The sequence below is a fragment of the Nannospalax galili genome, unplaced genomic scaffold, assembly GCF_000622305.1.
Source record: "Nannospalax galili isolate Female #2095 unplaced genomic scaffold, S.galili_v1.0 scaffold1386, whole genome shotgun sequence".
Lineage (NCBI taxonomy): Eukaryota > Metazoa > Chordata > Mammalia > Rodentia > Spalacidae > Nannospalax > Nannospalax galili.
In genome coordinates, this window is record NW_008354369.1 from 404,394 (window position 1) to 424,910 (window position 20,517).

The 20,517-nt window shown below is 38.6% G+C and overlaps 1 protein-coding gene across 1 annotated transcript in view; it reads left to right on the forward strand.

Annotated features, from left to right (window-relative positions):
• Window positions 1-20,517, forward strand: part of Vps41 (VPS41 subunit of HOPS complex) — a 183,700-nt gene that overhangs the window by 74,599 nt on the left and 88,584 nt on the right. Inside the window, exons 5-7 of the mRNA XM_008851607.2 lie at window positions 2,559-2,633; window positions 5,872-5,934; window positions 8,862-8,927. Of these exons, the coding sequence (XP_008849829.1) occupies window positions 2,559-2,633; window positions 5,872-5,934; window positions 8,862-8,927 (204 nt within the window). The remainder of the gene's footprint in view (window positions 1-2,558; window positions 2,634-5,871; window positions 5,935-8,861; window positions 8,928-20,517) is intronic.

Here is a 20,517-nt window from a genome sequence, read left to right on the forward strand (position 1 = left end):
CTTCCAAGAGAAGACGAGCACATTGTTTAATAAATGGGGCCAACCAAGCTGGTCCCCATTTTCAGGAAAAAATTATTCTGAAGGGATTTAAGCTGAAAATGTAATAAATAAAGCAGTAACCATCTTGGAAAAAATAGGTGGTTATACAGTGGGTGATTAAAAAACAAGAAACATCTTAATAGAAAAAAATGTTCAAAAGAGAAGAGGTATTTTATGGAAGAGCAAATTAATTGGCAAATACACGTAAGGATAATTATTAGTGAATATTGATCACTGGCAGAAAAAAGTTTTAAGAAATCTATTGCTAACAGAGATTAGGGAGAAAGAATTGCCATAACTTTGTAGTCTTATTTTTTTCTTCATAATACTGTTAATATGATGATACAGTTTCTACTTGGTATTGCTATGGGGATTTAGGTTGATCTGCTCTTGAAATACTATCATATGGCCTAGCTAATTAGCAGTACTGTGTCACTGGACCACTCACATAAACCATTGAAGCTGCATATTCCTTATTGTGAGGCAGGACACCTGTTGCTGTTAGCTGACCACTTTGTTCTAAGGTCGAATATCAAAAAAGTTATGTGGTACATCTTTGGAAATGATAAGCATGATTCATAGACTATTAGGACAGGCAAGGGTCTTTCAGTAACAAGAATCCAAGAATAGATGGCATAAAACTTGATGTGTATGTTGAATGAAAATACAGTTCTAATATAACTTGCAGTAAGAGGCTTTATAATGAAGTCTTGATTTGTTTGTTGTATTTTAGCATTGAATTTCAGTTTGTAGATTTAAAGCACTGTACCCTCTAGAACTTTCTGCAGTGGAAACATGTTCTGTGATCTGCGTTTCAGTACAGCTGTGTATGGTTATCAAGCCCTTGATATGTGTTATTATAACTGAGAAACTAAATTTTTAAAAACTTTCAGCTACATAATTTATATAGCAATCTGTTGACAAAGTTCTGTTCAACAGAAGAAGGAAACCTAGGCAATGTACCTAAGTACAATGAGAGGTATCTGTGGTTTATACTTGCCAAGAGTAAAGTGTTCTTTGATAAGAAATCTATCAGAGTTGGGGAATTGTTCACAAAAGTTGACCAGCTTGAGGAGTCATCAGAAGACTGGGGCTGACACTTAGACTCTCGCTCAGTCCAGTTACCACACTGCCTGGTGCTTCTGCTGGGCAACCTCACTTGTCTTTGCAGTTGCCTGGCTGCCTGACAGTGTCCCATCTGCAGTCTTCATCTTCAAGCCTTCCTCTCATAGGTCACAAGCCTAGCTCTGCTCTTGTTTCTGATGATTCTCTGTGGTGGGCTTCAGTTTATTGTCCTGTAAAGTGGATCACCTGTCTATTCAGTGGCCCTTTCCCTTTCTAGCATGCTAGGAAGTTTTATAGCTAGCCTATATTTTCATGGATGTTTAATTTTTTATTTTGATAGATGTTTATTTTTCAGTGTTGTTTGTGTGGTGATTTAGGGATCCAGGTGTGAAAGGGTTCTGTAGCTAGTTCTCTCTTCTTATACTTGAATGTATCTTAGCAGCATCAGTCAGTGGGCCTTTGCAAAGTTGGGGGCCTTGGTCTGCCCTGATCTTTGTTTATTGGCTATATGATATTTTTCTGTTGAAGATTTAGCATTCTGTTTTGTGTATTTCCATCTATCTCACCAACAAGTCAAACTGTTGTAAAGTAAGCTATTTTGAAAAACTAAACAGCAAGTTTGTGCTGGAATACTATAGGCTTGTTTTCTTCTCTTTGTTTATTCCTTTGAACTTCGTGTAAGAGAGTTAGAAATCATTATTAAGGATGAAAAGAAGAGCTTGCTATTTTGTAGTGCTGATGACAGTAGCTTATTTTTTTCCCTTTATTAGAAAACATACTTGTATGAATTTTTTAGTAAGTAAACAGTTGGGTATGTAGGAAACTAAACATGCAGTTGTTATATTTACTTTTTGGAAAATGCATCAACCACAAGTAGAAATTTTCTTAAATTTTAAATTATCTAAAAGAGGAGGGGATACAAAATAAATTAATGTGACTTAGACTCAATGGTTTTCTTAAACAAAGTACTAAGCATAAAGCATAAATGAAATGTTGACTTGATGATTTATAAGACAACAGATTGTTCAAGCAAAATAAAATAACTAGAGAATATATTTACACTTTGGCTTCTGTTTAGGCTTTTGCTTGTTTTGTTCTTTTAATAGATTTTGGTCAGTAAAAATAAATTTAAGAATATAGAGTAAATAAAGTGGATTAAAAAGGTATGTAGCCTTCCAAGAAGTAATATTTTAGCTGATTATCCAGGTATGTGAAAGAAATTTTGTGGCCATCTTAGGTTTCTGAGTTTACTGTGAGGCTAAGAACAAAGCTGTATTTATGTTTTATATATATGAAATATTAGCATTTTCATTTGTAAACAAAGTGTGTCCTACACTTACACTTCAGAGAAACAACTTTTATCATCTAAGTTTTCCAAAGAGTAGAGACATGTCATCAGTGTTAAATGTTTTCCTAAAGTTTTACATGTGGTTTTTGCTTGTTTGTTTTCATAGAGTCCTGTGAAGATAAACCAGATTAGCTTGGATGAAAGCGGGGAACACATGGGCGTGTGCTCTGAGGATGGCAAGGTGAGATGAGGCAAAGTCTGGCTTGGACAGTGGGTGCTGGATTTTGCCGCCCAGGTGGTTGGAATGCTCTCTGCTTGCTTTATACCTGCATTTAGAGAGCCTTGATTATTCTTTTTGAGTATTGGACTTTCTTCTGATTGCTCATAATTAAAGTAAAATATATTTTGACCAAATGTGCCTTAGGAAAAGTAATTACAAGAATGTCAATAGTCTAACTAGTATTAAGCTGATTAACAGTTATGGCAGGGTGACATGTCACCTTAATCATTACTCCTGTGCCACTGGACTTCAGTGACTAGTCTGCAGTTCTTGCAAGACAGTAGCTTAATGCTTTTCTGCCATAAATCCACAAAATTGGATTTTGTGGGCATGATTTCTGTGGGTTGGTGGTTTTCATTTTAACACACAAGTTATGAATGTTACTCTTGAATTATAGAATCTTTTGATGAGCAATCATAGTTTATCAGAAGAATAAAGTGTCTTACAATGGCCACATTAAATAAATGTAAAATCAATATATGTACAGTTTTCTAAAACCCTGGCCCCTACTTCCTGGTCTGAGAACATACATCATTTGTGCTGTATGTAGCTGGGAATTATCAGTGCTTCTCACTGGTGCTGAGCTGCGACGTTTAGTGGTCATGGTGATTGATTTCCATTTACAAGAATATCTTTTTTGTTTCTAAGTCAATTGAAGTCTTTTCTAATGCAATGATAAATTCTAATGCACAATGTATTTAAACTACTTTTCTAAAATAACAATCTAAGAAGAGAATGCATCGAAAATCAGTATAAAATCTTATGTATTCCTTACCGAACAGAGATTTCGTCATCTAATTTTATATTTTTATGTACTCTAAGTTCAATGGGCCATTAAGATGAGTAAATTAGAAAGAATATACTCATAGTAAGTTCTAGGACAGCTGGGGCTACAGGGAGACCCTGTCTCAAAAAGACCAAGAATATACTCAGTGCAAAGAAAAAAAAAAAAAAAAAAGGTATGCCCACTTCTGTCAACATTGCTATACCCATTAATCTTTTTTTTTTAATTTTTAAAATTAGTTTTATTTTATATGTATGAGGGTATTTCCTGCATGTATATGAGTGCACCTGTGTCATGCAATGCCATGGAGGTCAGAAAAGGGCTTTGGATTCCCCTGGAGCTGGAGTTAAGGACAGTTCGTAGCTGCCATGTGGGTGTTGGGCATTGAACCCGGGTCCTCTGCAAGAGCAACTGCTAAGCCATCTCTCCAGCGCCCCCCCCCATTAATCTCTTAATAGCATGAGCAAATCCTCTTGACAGATGTGTTTTAAATATCTTGGCCTTATGCTGCCCAAAGATTGTTTTGAAAAGTAATTAGAATGGTAGTACTTTTCAAAAGTAACATTAAAGTCTACAATATAAGAATTTGAGGGATACAGACATTCAGACCAAAGGCATTATATGCAAATGGCCCCACAGGTCAATTCCTACAAAATGAAAGAAGAAATGATACTGGACACCAGAAAAAGAGCAAACATGTGAGAAGTATTGGGAACTCATTCCTAAGAGCCTGAATGCTGCTAGTTAACTCCACTTCTGTGAGAACTCCTAGAATTCTCATGTTCTGGCAAGAGTATAAATTAAAACAAATTTGCTCTTTATTAAATATCAACATATTTATAATCTGTGAATGAGAATTTTCACCTCTAGTTCTATAATCTTCACAAATACAAGTTCAACAAGAGTCTTGAAAGATTGTTCATAGCAGCACTATTCATAAGAGCCCTGATATGGTGACAACCCAAGTGGTCATCAATGGAAGCAGTACATGAATCGTGGCATATTCATACATTGAAATACTATATAGCAAGGGCAAAGAACCAGCTGCTACTTTATGCAACAGTGTGCATAAACCTCAAAAGGAATATGTTGAATGAAAGTGCCAGTGACACTTTCATTCATTAAAATAACACTTTCATTCAATAAAATGATACCATGACTTATGCATGATAACAGGTGCCAAGGTAGTGGTTGGTTTTAGGGTACTGTTGACTGGGAAGGGAAGTAGAGGAGTGCCTTGGATTCTATTCCTTTTTGTTTCCTTTTCTTCTTTCACTCCTTTTCTTCTACAACCCTCCTCCCTGGCCCCTTTTCTTTTCTTTTTTTGTTTTTCCCAGGCTGGACTCAAATTCATATCCTTCTGCCTTAGCCTCTGAGTGCTAGGAGTCCAGATGTGGGATGCACAACTGGCTTGGGTTTCCTTTCTTGATCTAGCTGATGATTGGAGAGTCAGGTTATACCAGAAAAATGTGTCAAGTTGGGGCTGGAGAGATGGCTCAGCAGTTAAGAGCACTGACTGCTCTTGCAGAGGACCTGGGTTCGATTCCCAGCACCCACATGGCAGCTACAAACCGTCCTTAACTCCAGTTCCAGGGGAATCAGAAGCCCTTTCTGACCTCTGTGGCGTTGCACGACACGGGTGCACTAACATACATGCAGGCAATACACTCGTACACATAAAATAAAAATAATAAATAAAATATTTTTTAAAATGTGTCAAGCTGACAATCTGTGATTTACATTCTTTATGTTATATATAATATATGTTTTATGTATATAATATTGCATATAATATGTATATTATATCTAGTTTTGTTTTTGTTGTTGCTATGCTCAAAGAACTATGGAAAAATATAAATGTTAATAAAGTGGCCCAAAACAACTTTAAACACTGATAAGTAGGAAGTTAAATCTTTCATTTATACACTCTGAATAGATTCAGCATAAGATTGTAAATATTTAATTTAGTTCTCTCTACTGCCATATTGATCTGTTTGGCTGGTATGTATGTATATATGAGCCATATGTGTGTGTGACTCAGTAAAGAGGTTCCTTTTTCCTGGTTTAGGGGATGATGAAATGGTTCCTTTAAGGGTACGCTATGGGAGGGTCATGAAAGTATGTTAGTAACCTGCTCCTAGCTATTTCATTTTTGGAAGTTCACATCCATTTAATAAATTTTTGGTGAGCAAAGGGAACTCTGTTCATGGAATGCTTTTAAAAGCTTGGTTGCGGCAGAGCACTTTCTTCCTGATGGAATGGTTTGTCCTAGATATTTAATAGTGCTCATGGGACCTTAGACTCATTAAATGTCCCACTTTGTTTTTTCTCTTGTTGCTAGCATTTGCTCTCACTGTGTCATCAGCCGTTTCTGTTTCCGTCAAGATGAACTGACTTGGTCTTTTTACTTCATAGGTACAGGTATTTGGACTGTATTCTGGAGAAGAATTTCATGAGACTTTCGACTGTCCCATTAAAGTAAGAATTTAGCAAGTTTTTCCTTTTCAAGCAGTTTTCTCACCTAGATAGAATGTTTAAAGAGATTCAGACATTGCTAGTAGTATATAGCTTTTACCAATACGTGTCTATTCAATGTGTAATGTGCTGAGGCCACATCAAGCTGTGACTAGGGCAGGATATGTGACTGTGCTGCTATTATAGTGGGTGAAATCTCCTCTCCTCTCTCTCTCTCTCTCTCTCTCTCTCTCTCTCACATCTGATTAAAGACTAACAAAAGCATGAATAATTTTAATGAGTTTCAAGCTAAAAGGAGTCACTTTTAGCTGCTGCTTCTGTTGTTATTGGTGTGTGTGTGTGTGTGTGTGTGTGTGTGTGCAATAGCTATATAGACTGGGGGATGTCTGACTGAGCTTTATACATAGACAGAGACAGGTAGAAGAGCTGGCTTTCCATATAGAAATTCAGCATAGTAGGGTGGAGAGGCCAGAAGGTTCAAACTGTGTTCAGTAAGAGGCAAACAGTCTTATTTAAATGGTTCATAAAAGTCAAAAAGGTAGATAAGAGCAGGCTCTGTCTTGAGGCTAAGAAATTTAGTTTCCATCTAATAGATAAAGGAGAAATTATCTAGTATCTAAGAACAAAAGGGTGACATAAATGGAGCTAACAGGCTAATGTACTGCAGTGAACAGGGCACTAAGGAGCTCGGTAAAAGGCACAATCATGAGTCTTTAAGATGGAGAAGAGATGGATTAGACAGTGTTTAGGAGGTAAGCGTTTCAGCCTTAGAAACAGATTGACTGAGTGAAGTCAAAGTTGGAGAATCTAAGGATGAATCTGGTCTCTTGCTTTCATAATGATGTAAGGGAATCTCATCACTTGTAATAGGGTCATGGCTTGAGTCATTGCAAATTTGGCCATGCATTTAGATAGCTGCAATTACTTGAGGTGGATTTTACAGAGTATTTAGGACATGTGTGTGGCCCTGGATGGAGAGTGTCCCTCAAACACAGTTGGTAACGAGCCGACTAAAAGGAATTCATTTTTAAGGCTGTTAGCTTAAAGCTGGTGTGAGAAGAGGACTGATATGGATAGTGGAGCTCTCTGAAGACTAGCAGTGGAAATAAAAGTGGTTAAGAAGTGCTCAGAAGCAGGAGTTAGGGAACTGGAACATCCAGAAGAGAGGGAGTCCAGAAGGAAGAGCTGGCAGCAGTGTTGAAGGCGGCATGGAGACAGAGCAGTGGGAGACGGAGTCAGGAGTGCACATATGGTCATTTTGAGCTTACTCACGGCCTCAACGAGGCCAGGGTCAATCCCAGGTTGGAGTATCAAAACAACCAGTAAAGCCTTCTTTCAAAAGAGAAAAAGAAGACGACGACAGTAACATTATCTGGGTGGTAGAAAGAAGGGGCAGTGTGTGGTGATAATTTCTACAGGTTATGTTTTGATTAATGGTAAAAGTAAGTAGAGAGGAAAAGACCAAGGAGAAAAAGTCCTCAGTTAGAATAGCACTAAGCATTGAGATTGGCAGCTTAGAGAAGGAGGGTAACCTTAGAGGAGTCCTAGTTTTGCTCATAAGTGAGACAGGCGTAAGGTGCTGAGGCCCAGCTGGTGCAGAGTAGAACCCCAAAGGAGGAGCAGCTTAATGTGGTGGTCCTGACAGCTTATATTTCTATGGCTAAAAGGTAGGGAGGAGGTAAGGTAGTATTTTTAAGGAGAGGAGATGCTTGTTATATGTTATGAGAGCACTCGAAGGACTGTAGGAGAGATTTTAAGAAATAGAATTTGCTTCTGTATTGGTAAAGACGAGTTAGGGCAATGCTGGAGAGAAAGCCAACCTGGCAAGTTTGGACGATCAGAAGAATGAAAGGCTGTGTGCTAAACCCTAAAAATGACAGTGTAAGAGAAATCTATTGACCTGTTCCACTGGAGGAAGGAAATGTATCAGTTAATTACTAGAATATAATACCTATTTAATTGAAGGTTAGTGAAGTTTCTGATTTTTTTTTTTCCTTTTTGGTCCTTTTGAGACAGGGTCTTCCTGTAGCCCCAGCTGACCTGGAACTCACTCTGTAGACCAGGCTAGCCTCAAACTCACAGCCTGCCTCTGCCTCCAGAGTACTGGGATTAAAGGCATGTGCCACCATGCCTGGCTGATGTTTCTGATTTTTATGACTATTTGGTGATTAAAACAGTAAGAAGGTAGATTATATTAAGCTTACCTGTATAACAGATGAGTCTCAAAAGACAGAGCTAGTCTGGTTAGAGCCCCTAGAATATCACTGTTACTATGAGTAGTGCTATGTGATCCTAAAGCCACCAGCAGTAATAAAGAGTGATAAAGCAGCCTCAGGGGAGACCTGCATAACAAGGGGCTGGGGAGATGGACTGAGGGCAAAGCAGAGGAGATCATGGGGACACACAGGTAAGAGCGGGAGTCCTGAATGCTTAGCCCCATAGTTCTGAGGTCCTGCACATTGTGCTGTCAAGGGCAGGGTCTTCATGTACTGTTCTCTTTTGTAAGGTATTGGGTCACAGGTTCCATCATCTGCCTTCCATCACTGGGAGGCATCTCGAATAAGAAGATAGTTTATTCTCTGCGTTTCTCTAGGAAATATACTTAGTTACAAATTGTTGTGATATCCTTGCTGTCTTGATCAACCTCCCAGCTGTCCCTTAGAAGAGGAGTCTACTCAGAAGGCTTTCCTCAGCCAGAGACTAGAACTAGTTTATTCTTGTGTGGGAGCTTGGATTTTTGATTCAAGGAAATTATCTCCCGCAAGAGCAGAACTAAGATGTTTTTGGTCATTGCAAAACCTTACCTGAATGAATTATTGCCTACCAAGATACCAGTTTTCAGGTCATACTGTGCATGATAGATAAAGGGTTGTGACCTTGTGCTTTAATGGCAACTTTTAAACCGAGAGTGGATACTTCTTCTCTTGTAGATCATTGCAGTGCACCCGCAGTTCCTGAGATCCAGTTGTAAGCAGTTCGTGACAGGAGGGAAGAAGGTAAATACTGTGTGTCTTGACCAGGGTCTGTGACTTGTGAGAAATTGTAACACAATGAAATTCTAAGAGCATCATTTCTAGAGTTACTGTAGCCTCAGTTAGCTCACTACCTTCCTTTGAAGTAAGTGACACCCAGAGATTGAAATACCGCCCCTTCCACACAAAAGGGGCAGTACTTAAAAATTACAGCAAAGCAGTGGAATTGGGAATTATTTCTCCTATTCATAGAAAACCTGTTGTAGGTCGATAAAATTTTAGGAAACTAATTGCTAATCTTTACTGATATATTCATGACACATTTTCTTATTTTAGTGCTTCTTAGAACAGTAGGGAAGGGAAAACTTTTTGAACACCTGTTTACAGAAATAGTTATTCCTGAAAATAAAGAATCATTGTGATAATATGTCATAATATGTCAATTTTTTCCTAATTTTATGAACCTAAGAATTTTTAAAGGTTGTTTTGTTTTGTTTTGTTTTGTTTTGTTTTTTCTTTTTGAGACAGGGTCTCCCTATAGCCCCAGCTGTCCTGGAACTCACTATGTAGACCAGGCTGGCCTCAAACTCACAAAGATCTGCCTGCCTCTGCCTCCCAAATGCTGGGATTAAAGGCATGTGCCACCACAGCCACCTTAAAGGCCATTTCTATAATAAATACTATTACTATAATGGATCTGTAAATTTTTTTTATATTCAGTCTGTTTGGGTAGTGGTATAGCTAAGAAACCAGCTACCAAACTTTGAGAATATTGTATGATGAAAAGTTATTTGTCCTTTCCCCGTGTTTGGTGGTACTTGGAGTGAAGTGCCAGGAAGGCACACTGGCCATTTCCTCTCCATTCTTGTGGCTGTGTCCAGACCCAGTATCTTCATTCTACTCCGTGGCCCGAAGCCAAGGTCACACCTGCTCCGATTTCTTTTTGGGACTTTCCTTTCCCTCCCACCTCACAGCCCATTACTATCTTTTTGGAGAAGAATACCTTATATTCTTCTTATGTTTTATTATTAAGCACTTTTTGTCTAGAAACTTTTGTTTGCCTTGTAGCATAAATTCACACAGCAGTGATTCAGACCTATGCATTTTGTTAAAATTCAGTGAAGATAAAGATACGATGACCTGGCTTTTTTTTTAAGTGTTGTTTAAACAAGTGCTTATTATCATGTACTTAGGAATTTGGAGCAGCTTAGTGATTAGTTGCTGGCTGAGGATCTCTTGTGAAACTGTACTGAAGGTACTTCTTGGAGCTGTGATCGTCAGAGGGCTTTACAAGGTAGTTCTAAGATGTCTGCCACCTCTTTCTGAATTAACCAAAATTTCCTCAAATATTTCCCTAGTATGTGATGGAGTTTTAAGTTCTAATATCCAGTTTCAGCATTTAGAAATTTCATGGCTGACATCTATTTCTTGAGGGTATCAAATACACAGTATGATAGTATGATGTTATCTATGCTGTAGGGCTCAGAAACTGAAGGTGAGGTCTTTCCTGTGTGTGTTTGTGTTCTTAATGACCAGTATGCCTGTGAAATTTGATGCTCACTATATTAATTTTGCCACCCAATGTCTTATCTGCCTTCAGGATACCCAGGTTAGCTTTGTAAATTGCATATTCTTTATCATCCGGCTTAGCACTTGATACCATTCATAGACATTCAGGAAGAACATCAGTGCAACAGTTTGGGTTACACCTCATTGAGCACATGCATGAGCATTGCAGGGGCAGTGTGTAAAAATAAAAACAAAGCAATTGAATTGGGGGTTATTTCTCCTATTCATAGAAAACCTGTTGTAGGTTTTGATAAACCCTAATATTAATATTTAGAGTGTGTTTCTAGTATTTGGGCAGAGGCGAGGTGATGTGAGAAGAGCCTGGACTTCTTTGAATGGAGGGCATTGTCAAAACCAATAAATGAGTTGAATTCACCAGATATTGATCATCTGAGACTATCAGGGAATTTCTTCAGTTGTCACTGACTACTTGACAAGTGGTTCTGTGTTTAATCTTTGAGAGAAAATTCTGATTTTTTCCCCTCTTCCTATTCAGTTCTCCAAAAATACATTTGAGAACATCTTTTTGCAAGCACAAAAAGACATTTATGTACACACAAAATAGAATAAAATAGAAGCACTAATCTACCTTCTTTGTCTATAAATTTGCCTGTGCTCAGTATTTCATATAAATCTCAGTATGCCATACACATGGACTAGCTCAATGTGCTCCTTTATGTCTGGCTTCTTTCATAGCTTTCTGGGTTCGTGTGTGTTGCAGCATGTAACACTGTTTCTGTCATTTGTGTGGTCAAATATTCTATGGTGTGGATGTGCATCACATTTATGTGCTTCATCAGTTGATGCCATTTGTATTCTTTCCACCCTTTATCAGTTGTAACTGCTACTGCTGTGCACATTGTATGCAACTTTTTGTGGCCAGGTGCTTTCATTTCTCCAGGGTGAAACTGTTGATCATACAGCAGCCATGTTTAACGCTTTGAGATATTGTCAAACTTTTCCGAAGTGGCCATAGCATTTTCCCTCTCAGCAGATTCATCTGAGGGTTCCCGTTTCTCCACCTTCCCCCCAGCATTCTCTCCAGCATACACTGTCTCTTTTGGATTTTATCCATGTGGGTGTGTGTTAGGTGATCCCCACTTTCATTCCCTGGTGACTGATGATGTTATGCTTCTTTTCTTTCATATATTTATTGACTATTTGAATCTCTTCTTTGGAGAGACAGCCATTCAAATTATTTGCCAATTTTTAAAGGTGTGTTATTATATAGTTGCAAACATTTTTTATAAAATGTTCTAGATACATTTTTAAAAATCAGATGTATGATCTGTTAATATCATTTGCTAGGCTACAGATTGTCTTTTTACTTTTTTTTGTTGTTTTTGAGAATTTCTTGCATGAGTATTATAAATGCATCATTTTCACCCCTCCAACTCTTCCCACACCTCCTCTACTTCCTCTCCATTTCTTATCCTCTTTGATTATTATTGTTACATATATTTCTATATGTGCATAGAGTCCATTTAGTGGTGCTTGTGTGTACCTGTGTTTAAGACTGACCACTTGAGATCAGTAAACCAATCAGAGAGCTAGTTCCTGGAGAAAACTGTTTTTCCCTCCCTTGGCATCCATTGATTGCCTGTAGCTCTTCATCTAGAGCTAGGACCCTGTGGTATTTCCCCCGTCTATATTGGCATGTCAACTGGTGTTACCATTATGTAGGTCTTGTTTAAGCAACAATATTGTGATACCATGGGTGAATTTTCCCTACCATTCCCAGAATACACTATCAGCAAGTGTTCTGGTCTTCTGTCTTTTACAGTGTTTCTGCTCCACTTCCATGATGCTCCTTGAGCCTTAGGTGTAGGGGTTGCATTGTAGAAGCATCAGTTGGGGCTAGGCACTAGAAGGTCACTTACTCTCTGCATTTTGGCCAGTTGTGGGACTTTGTAATAGTTTCCATCTGTTGCAAAAAGAATTTTTGATGAGTGATAAGAGCTATATTTATATCCAAAGATTCAGAGTTAGGATCCACAAATGAGAGAGAACGTGTGTTTGTTTTTCTGTCTCTGGGTTACCTCACTCAGTTATCTTTTTACGTTGAATGGTATCCTTTGAAACACAATTTTCAAAGCTCCCCCTCCCTTTTAAAGATAGGATATTGCTTTGCAGTCCCTGCTAGTGTTGAATTCAAAATTCTCTTGCCTCTAACTCTTACATGCTAAGATTAAACATGTACAACCATGTTGAGATCATTTATCTTTTTCTTTCTTAAATATGTATCCTCTTGGTGTTATGTATGAAAGATCAGTGCCTAATCTGAGGCTAGGAAGGTAAATACATTTTATTATTGGAGTTTTTTAATTTTAGCTCTGAAATTGGGTCTAGGGTCTGCTTTGAGTTCATGTTTGTTTGTGGTAGAAGATGAGATGCCTAAATTCATTCTTTAGCATCTGAATATCCAGTTGTCCTCAAGGGACTTGGAAGACTATTCTTTGCCCATTGTCTTGCCCCTATGCTGGCAGTCAGATGAGTCAGGGTTTGTTGCTAGACTCTCAGTTCTGCGTTGCTGTCCTTGGGTAGCACCCTCTCAGGGTTTAGGGCCACTGAGTTTGCTGCAGTTACTCTTTCATGTTCTCTCTCTCTCTCTCTCTCTCTCTCTCTCTCTTTATATATAGTCTTTTCACTTTTTTTACTAAATATATTTAGACCCATCGAGTCAAACCTGTGTCCTCAAATGCCCTTTGGTGTGGGTCCGTCCATCCAAGGCTGGTCAACCTATCACACCCTAAAGAAACTGACTCTCCTTGTCTACATAGGCACTGGTTGCCAGTTGCAAATAATTGCTCAGGTAGGTTTGGGATTTCTTACCTACTTCCTCACATCTGTGCTGGGATGTTGTATGACTTGAGCTTACATGCTACTTGTGCATGCTGTTACCATTGCTGTGAGTTCATATGAACAACTGTCCAGCTGTCCAGGAAACTCTGTTTCCTTGTGGTCATTCACCACCTCTGGATCTTATAATTTTTCTGCCCCATCTTCTGTAAAGATTCTTGAGCCTTGTGAGGCACAGGTTTGAAACAGATGTCCCATTCAAGTTAAGACTCTGCAGTCTCTTATTCTCTGCACATTGACCAGTTGTGGGTCTCTGTGTTAATCATCATCTGCTACATGATGAAGCTTCTCTGGTGAGAGTTGGAAGATATATTATGGGTATAGAAATAAGTCATTAGGAACAGTTTAATACTATAGTCTATTTAGCAGAATCATAGGCTTTCCCCTATGGCCTGTGACCTGTCTAACGACAGATTCCTAGACCCGATATCATTGGCAGATATGGGCTCCATCTTGTGAAGCAGACCTTAATATTTTTATTATTTTTATTTTTCATGTGCATGAGTGTATTTGCCTGCATGTATGTAAGTGCACCTGAGTCATGCAGTGCCCAGGTAAGTCATAAGAGGGTGTCGGATCCCCTGAGACTGGGGTTACAGATGGTTATTAGCCACAATGTAGGTGCTGGGAACTGAACCCAGGTCCTCCGTGAAAGCGGCCAGTGCTATTTATGGCTGGGCCACTTTTCCAACCCCCTGAAGCAGACCTTAAATCCAAACAGAAAGTGATTGGCTACTCACATAATATTCTTGCCACTATTATACCAGTGAACATATCTTGCCAGGCCAGTTGTTGTGGATCACAGGATTCATAGTTGAGCAATATTGATGATTACTTTCCTCTTCTGGTAGCATGCATTGCACCATCCAGCACTATGAAAGGTAGCCAGAAAATACCAGAAGAGGGAAAACCTCTCATGCTCTTAGATCAATAGAATTAATATTATGAAGATGGCCATCCTGCCAAAAGAAATCTACAGATTCACCACATTCACCATTAAAATTCCAACATAATTCTTCATAGAAATTGAAGGAATAATCTCAGTTTTCATACGGAAACACAAAAAACCCAGGAAAGCCAAAACGATTCTGAACAATAAAAGAAATGCTGGAGGCATCATCATCCCTGATTTCAAATTATACTACAGAGCTATAGTAATAAAAACAGCATGATACTGGCATTAAAAACAGACAACTTGATCAGTGGAATAGAATTGAGGACTTTGATTTTAAGTCCATGTACTTATAGTCACCCAGTTTTTGACAAAGGAGCCCAAAACACACATTGGGAAAAAAAAAATAGTATGTCTAACAAATGGTGCTGGTAAAACTGGATAGCTACATGTAGAAGAATGAACTAGATCCCTATTTTTTACTCTGCACAGACCTCAGCTCCAAGGGTGTCAACAATCTCAACATAAGATCTGAGACCTTGAATCTGATGGAAGGCAAAGTGGGAATATATGGAAAATTATAGGCAGAGGGAAAGGACCTTCTAAATGGGACCCTGACAGTTTAGGCATTATGAGTAATAATTACCAAATGGGATCTCATGAAACTAAAACTCTTCTATACAACAAAGAATACCATCATTGAGTGAAGAGGCAGCCTACAATATGGGGGGAAAAAAGTCTTTCCCAGCTCTATGTCTGATACAGGGTTAGTATCTCGAACATACAAAGAACTAAAAAAAATCTAACCATCAGTAAAAAAGAAAACTTCAAAATTAGGGCAAGGAACTGTACAGGGAGTTCTCAAAACAAGAAGTGCAAATGACTGAGAAATACTTTAAAAGTGTTCAATACCTTTAGCCATCAGAGAAATGCAAATTAAAATCACTTTGAGATCGTATCTTATCCTAGTCAGAATGATAAGATTCAAAAGACAAACAATGACAAATGCTGGCGAGGATGTGGGGAAAGAGGAACATTTATTTGCTGCTGATGGGACTACAAGCTAGTGCAACCACTGTGAAATTAGTATGGAGGTTCCTCAAAGAACTAGAAATAGATCTATCACGTGATTCAGCCATGCATGCCACTCTTGTAGTACTCTCTGTCCTACTACAGAGATGCCTGTTCATGAATGTTCATAGCTGCTCTCTTCATAGTACCCAGGAAGTAGAAACAGCCTAGATGTCCTTCAACTCATGAATGGACAATGAAAGTATGGTACATTTACACAATGGAATATTATTCAGCTGTAAGGAAAAATGAAATTATGGAATTTGCAGGTAAATGGATGGAACTGGAAACAGTCATCCTGAGTGAGGTAACCCAGACCTGGAATGACAGATGTTGCATGTTCTCTCTCATAAGTGGATGCTATCTCTGAATCCTTAGATATGTGTGTTTCAATTGGAAAATCCATAGTGGTCTGGAAACTAGTACATGGCCATGGGAGCAGGGGGAGGCTTCCTGGGAGGGGTAGTAGAATGCAGTGATACAAAGGGAGAAAAGGGAATAATGGATTAGGAAGGGTTAAAGGAGGTGGGGAATGGGAGGCAGTTACAGAGGAGGGGTAACTAACACTGAAGGCCCTTAAAGAAAGTCATAAGGAAGCCTATCACCATAGAAGCTTCTTAAAGTGTATACATACACTATATATACACATATATGTGTGTGTGTGTATATATATATATTTTTTTTTCTTTTTCCAAAGGAGCTACCGTATAACTGGGGTCGGGGGGGGGGGGCATCTCCCTTACTACACACCGTAGGGTAGCAAAGTAAAAACCTAGTACCATGAATGAACTCTTGAAGCTGTTGACCAAGGGTCACACAGACCTTCAAACAATATGGATTATTTTCCTTGCTTTTGGTTACCCACCAGAACTTGATGGTAAGAGCCTATCATTCAAGACACTACATACACGTGTTGTAAAACAAACAAGGAAAAATCAAGCTGGTGCAGACATCTTAATTTTTAGAAGTTCATGTTAAGTAGTGGAAATTGTTATGGAATGATTACTTTCCCTTGGAAAGTGTTGGAAAATTTGTAGGAGGTATTCTTTTTATAAGTGAATTATGGAAGTGTTTATCTTTTAAAAATTAGAAAAGCAAGGACTACATTGGCCCAATACCAATTCTAATCATTTTAGCTGCAATATGAAACCAGTACCATAAATAAACAAAACAAGTTGAAGAACCCAGCATTTAGCAAATAGTGATAACCTTGCTATGCTCAAATGTTGTGAGTACCTAGAGCTGTCTTTATGGCATAGGTGGCGGATCATGTAGAGGTCAACAGAAACAAAGACAGATGCTGTGTAACTGAGAGGTTATGGTCTTCTGTCAGATCAGAAAGATCTGTCAAATTAATGTTTAAAAAATTAGAGCAAAACTACTTGGATAGAGACGTAATGCGGAACAAAGGCACTTTTAACCAGTGAGAAAACTGACCTACTCAGTGATCTAGTCTATAGTCCTTTAATCATATGTAAACGTCAATAAATGGGGTTAAAGTGGCCCAGTGGATGGGGTGGGAGGTAGGTGAGGGCAAACAGGACAGCGAAGCTCCTACAGTGGTTTACATATGCTGTTCATAATAGTTGAGAGAGAGCTCATTTAATATTTGTTATTTAAATAATTCTGATTCCTGTGAGAAGTCTGAAGTAATTAAAACATACATTTCAAAATTTTGCTGTGAAAAATAGCAGTGTAGCAAAAAAATCTGAAGCTACCTTGACACTCTTGTCAGTTTTTGCTCTTTAAGGTTCTAGCTACTTACGCCTTCGAGATAGATCCTTATCCACAAGGGACTGGGGATGGCAGGCTATAGTTCTCTCTGATGAGGACTTTTATTTTAGATTTTCAAAGTAACTTCTTAGTCATTGAATTGGATGGTTGAATTATGGACTCCACTGCTTGACACATGAGCATGAAAAGCTTATTCAAAATTCTGTTTTGTTTGCATGTTGAAAAAAAAAAGAGAAAGAAATGAGAAACACAGTTTTTAAAAGTGCTTTCAAGGCATTGAGCTAATGGATGCTTTTACCCATAGCCCTCATGTATAAGAAGAATTCTAGCAGAGGCACACAGTCAGTGTGGTTTCTGGCTTAGACATGAAGCTGCCAAGTGTATCTTGTCTGGATTGTTTAATTGTCCAGCTTTCTCTGTCTGCAACATAAACTTTAGCTTTACACAACCTTTATATTTGAACTCTGAAATACACTTCAATGATAATTGATCTGTGATTTGGACATATTATTAACATGGGATACTGTTTGCAGTGGGGTTCATTTTTAGAGATGAGATAGTCAGCTGCTTGGCTATGTAGTGAGATAAAATGAGAGGACCTGGATGCAGGAGTAAGTTGCTTTGTAAGCTAGAAAATGTCAGTCAGCAAACAGGAAAGGGACTCTTGTGAATGAATTGTAGAAAACCCCTCTGGGTTCTGGGCTGGAGGCCTGTGGCACAGTTTATGAGAAGAGTGGCTGTGTTAGCATCTTCTCACTCCTGTAAACTGCCAGTAGTGATCTGCAGATACAAATTGCATTTTGAATACTTGTTAAAGATGAATTCTATGGAATAGCTTCTTTAAAGTTATAATTTTTAAAGCATTTTCAGGATTATTTTAATTTTATTTTACTTTTCCAGCTTTACTGAGATATGTTTGACACATAAAATTGTGTATGTTTAATATGTACAATATGTGAGTCTGGGTATGTGTTGTGAGGGTCATACACATCTGCATCTCCTCACTTAGTTATGTTTTCATACATGTGATGAGGACACATAGAATCTAGTCTCTCAGTACATTTCAGCCTTCCAGCCATTATGCAGTGCAGGTAAGTCCAGTCCCCATGCTGTACATTAGATCCTCAGAAGTTACACATCTTAAAATAGAAAGTCTGCACCCTTTGACTGACTTCTGTTCCCACCATTCCTAGCTGTAAATGCTTATTGAAGTGCAGTTGTTAGGGATCCCAAGGTCACAAACACAAAGTGTAGAGGTTTTTTCTTATTTGCTTATCTTCTGGCCAGATTGGAGCTGGAGTTCTTGGTTACTAAGAGTTTGATACTCACGAGCCTTTTGTGTCTGCTCTCCAAGGTTTTGGCTCTCCAGGACGATTCTGAGAGTTTTCAGGTGGTAGTGGTAAGGGGCCTTCTACAGACACTTTTCACACAGTTCTTAGCATTGCACTCTTCCAGTGGATCTACTGAATGTTTGTTAAGAATTAAAAATACGGAGCTGGAGAGATGGCTTAGTGATTAAGAGCACTGACTGCTCTTGCAGAGGACCTGGGTTCAATTCCCAGCATCCACATGGCAGCTAACAACTGTCTGTAACTTCAATCAAAGTGAACTCTGGTGAAGCCAGAATGCTTTTTATTATAAGTATTAATGTATTTTAAAGTTAAGAGTCTCATGTATCCCAGGCTGGTCTCCAACTCCCTAATGCATGGATTGTGTTTTGATTGTGCCTACCCTCTTTTCTCTCTCTCTCTCTCTCTCTCTCTCTCTCTCTCTCTCTTTCTCTCTCTCTCCCCTTCTTTTTCCCTTTCTTTAATGGTCCCTCTTTTACTTATATACTGTCTTTTTCTATGTCTAGCTTATTTCATTTGACATGATCTCTTACTCCATCCATTCTCTTGTATATTGTGTGATTTCATTCTTCTTTATGAATGATCTATTATGCATATATAACATTTTCTTTACCTTTTCATCAACTGATGGGCACCTAGGTTAGTTTCATGACTTAGCTAATGTGAATAATTCTGCAGTAAACATGGGTGCACAAATATCCCTGTAGAGTGCTGAGATTTCTTCAGATATATGTTTAGGAGTGACGTAGCTGTGTCATGTGGTAGTTGTTTTTAGTTCTTTGAGGAATTTCCATACTGACTTCCATAGTGGCTAGACTAATAGACTAATTTCTATGCCTCCCAATTGTATGGGGCTTCCTTCTCCTACATTCTCATCAGTGTTTGTAACTCTATGCTTTTTTTTTTTTTTTTTTTGGTTGGGGTTTTTTTTTATTTTTTTTTGGGGTTTTTTTTTTTTTTTTTTTTTTCTTTTTCTTTCTTTCTTTTTTGAGACAGGGTTTCCCTGTAGTGACAGCTGACATGAAACTTGCTATACAGACCAGGCTGGCCTCTATCTCACAGAGATCTACCTGCCTCTGCCTCCCAAGCCCTGGGATTAGGCTATTGTTGATTTTTGATAGTAGCTGTTCTGATTGGATTGAGAATCTCAAGATACTTTGGACTTGAATTCCCTGATGATCAAAAGTGTTGATTGTTTTCTGTCTATTTTTTGGCTCCTTGTCCTTCTTTTGTGCAGTAACTGTTCAAATCATTTGCCCATTTATTGAATGAATTACTTATGATGGTTTGATTGAAAATGTCCCCCATAGGCTCCAAGTATTTGAATACTTTATCCTCAGTTGGTGATGCTGTTTTGGGAGATTTAGGAGGTGTGGCCTTGCTGGAGGAAGCACATCACTGGGGATTTCATAGCCATGCCCATTTCCAGATTCTCTCTCTCTTCCTCCTTTCCTCCCTCCCTCCCTCCCTCCCTCCCTCTTGTGCCTGTTTGAAGCTGTGCGTCCTTAGCTTTCATCTCCAGTGTCTTCCCAGCATGCCTCCTCACCATGATGGACTCTTATCCCTATGGAACCATAAGCCCACAAACTCTTCCTTCTGCAAGTTGCCTTGGTCATAGTGTTTACCACAGCAACAGAAAAGTAACTAGCACACTTATTCTTTTGGTGATTAAATTTTGTTAATTCACTGTAGACTCTAGACATTAATGCTCTGTGAGATGAAACTGTCCAAGATTTTCTCCTATTCTTTATGTGGTTGCTTCCTTTGCTGTGCTGAATCTACAAATCTTTGGGTGTGAACAGTTTGCTGTTTTAAATGTTTTTCTAACATTGATTACTAGAACTTAATCTTTGGGTTTTTTTTTGTTTGTTTGTTTGTTTGTTTTTTACTTTTATCTCAATATGTAGCTCAGGCTGGTTTCTGCTTTGCTCCATGCAGGATGTGAGCTACTAATCCTCATGATTCAGCTTCTCCTCCCTGTCAAAGAAGGGAAAGAAATTGGGTTTCCTCCAGGATCTGTGTCCTCTCCTGCCATGTATATTTGGCTAAGTTTACAGTGCCAACCATGAGTTCACTCCCGTTGAGAAGGCTTTAAGTCCAGTTTGATAAGTATTGATTGCCCCTCCATACCAGTGCCACT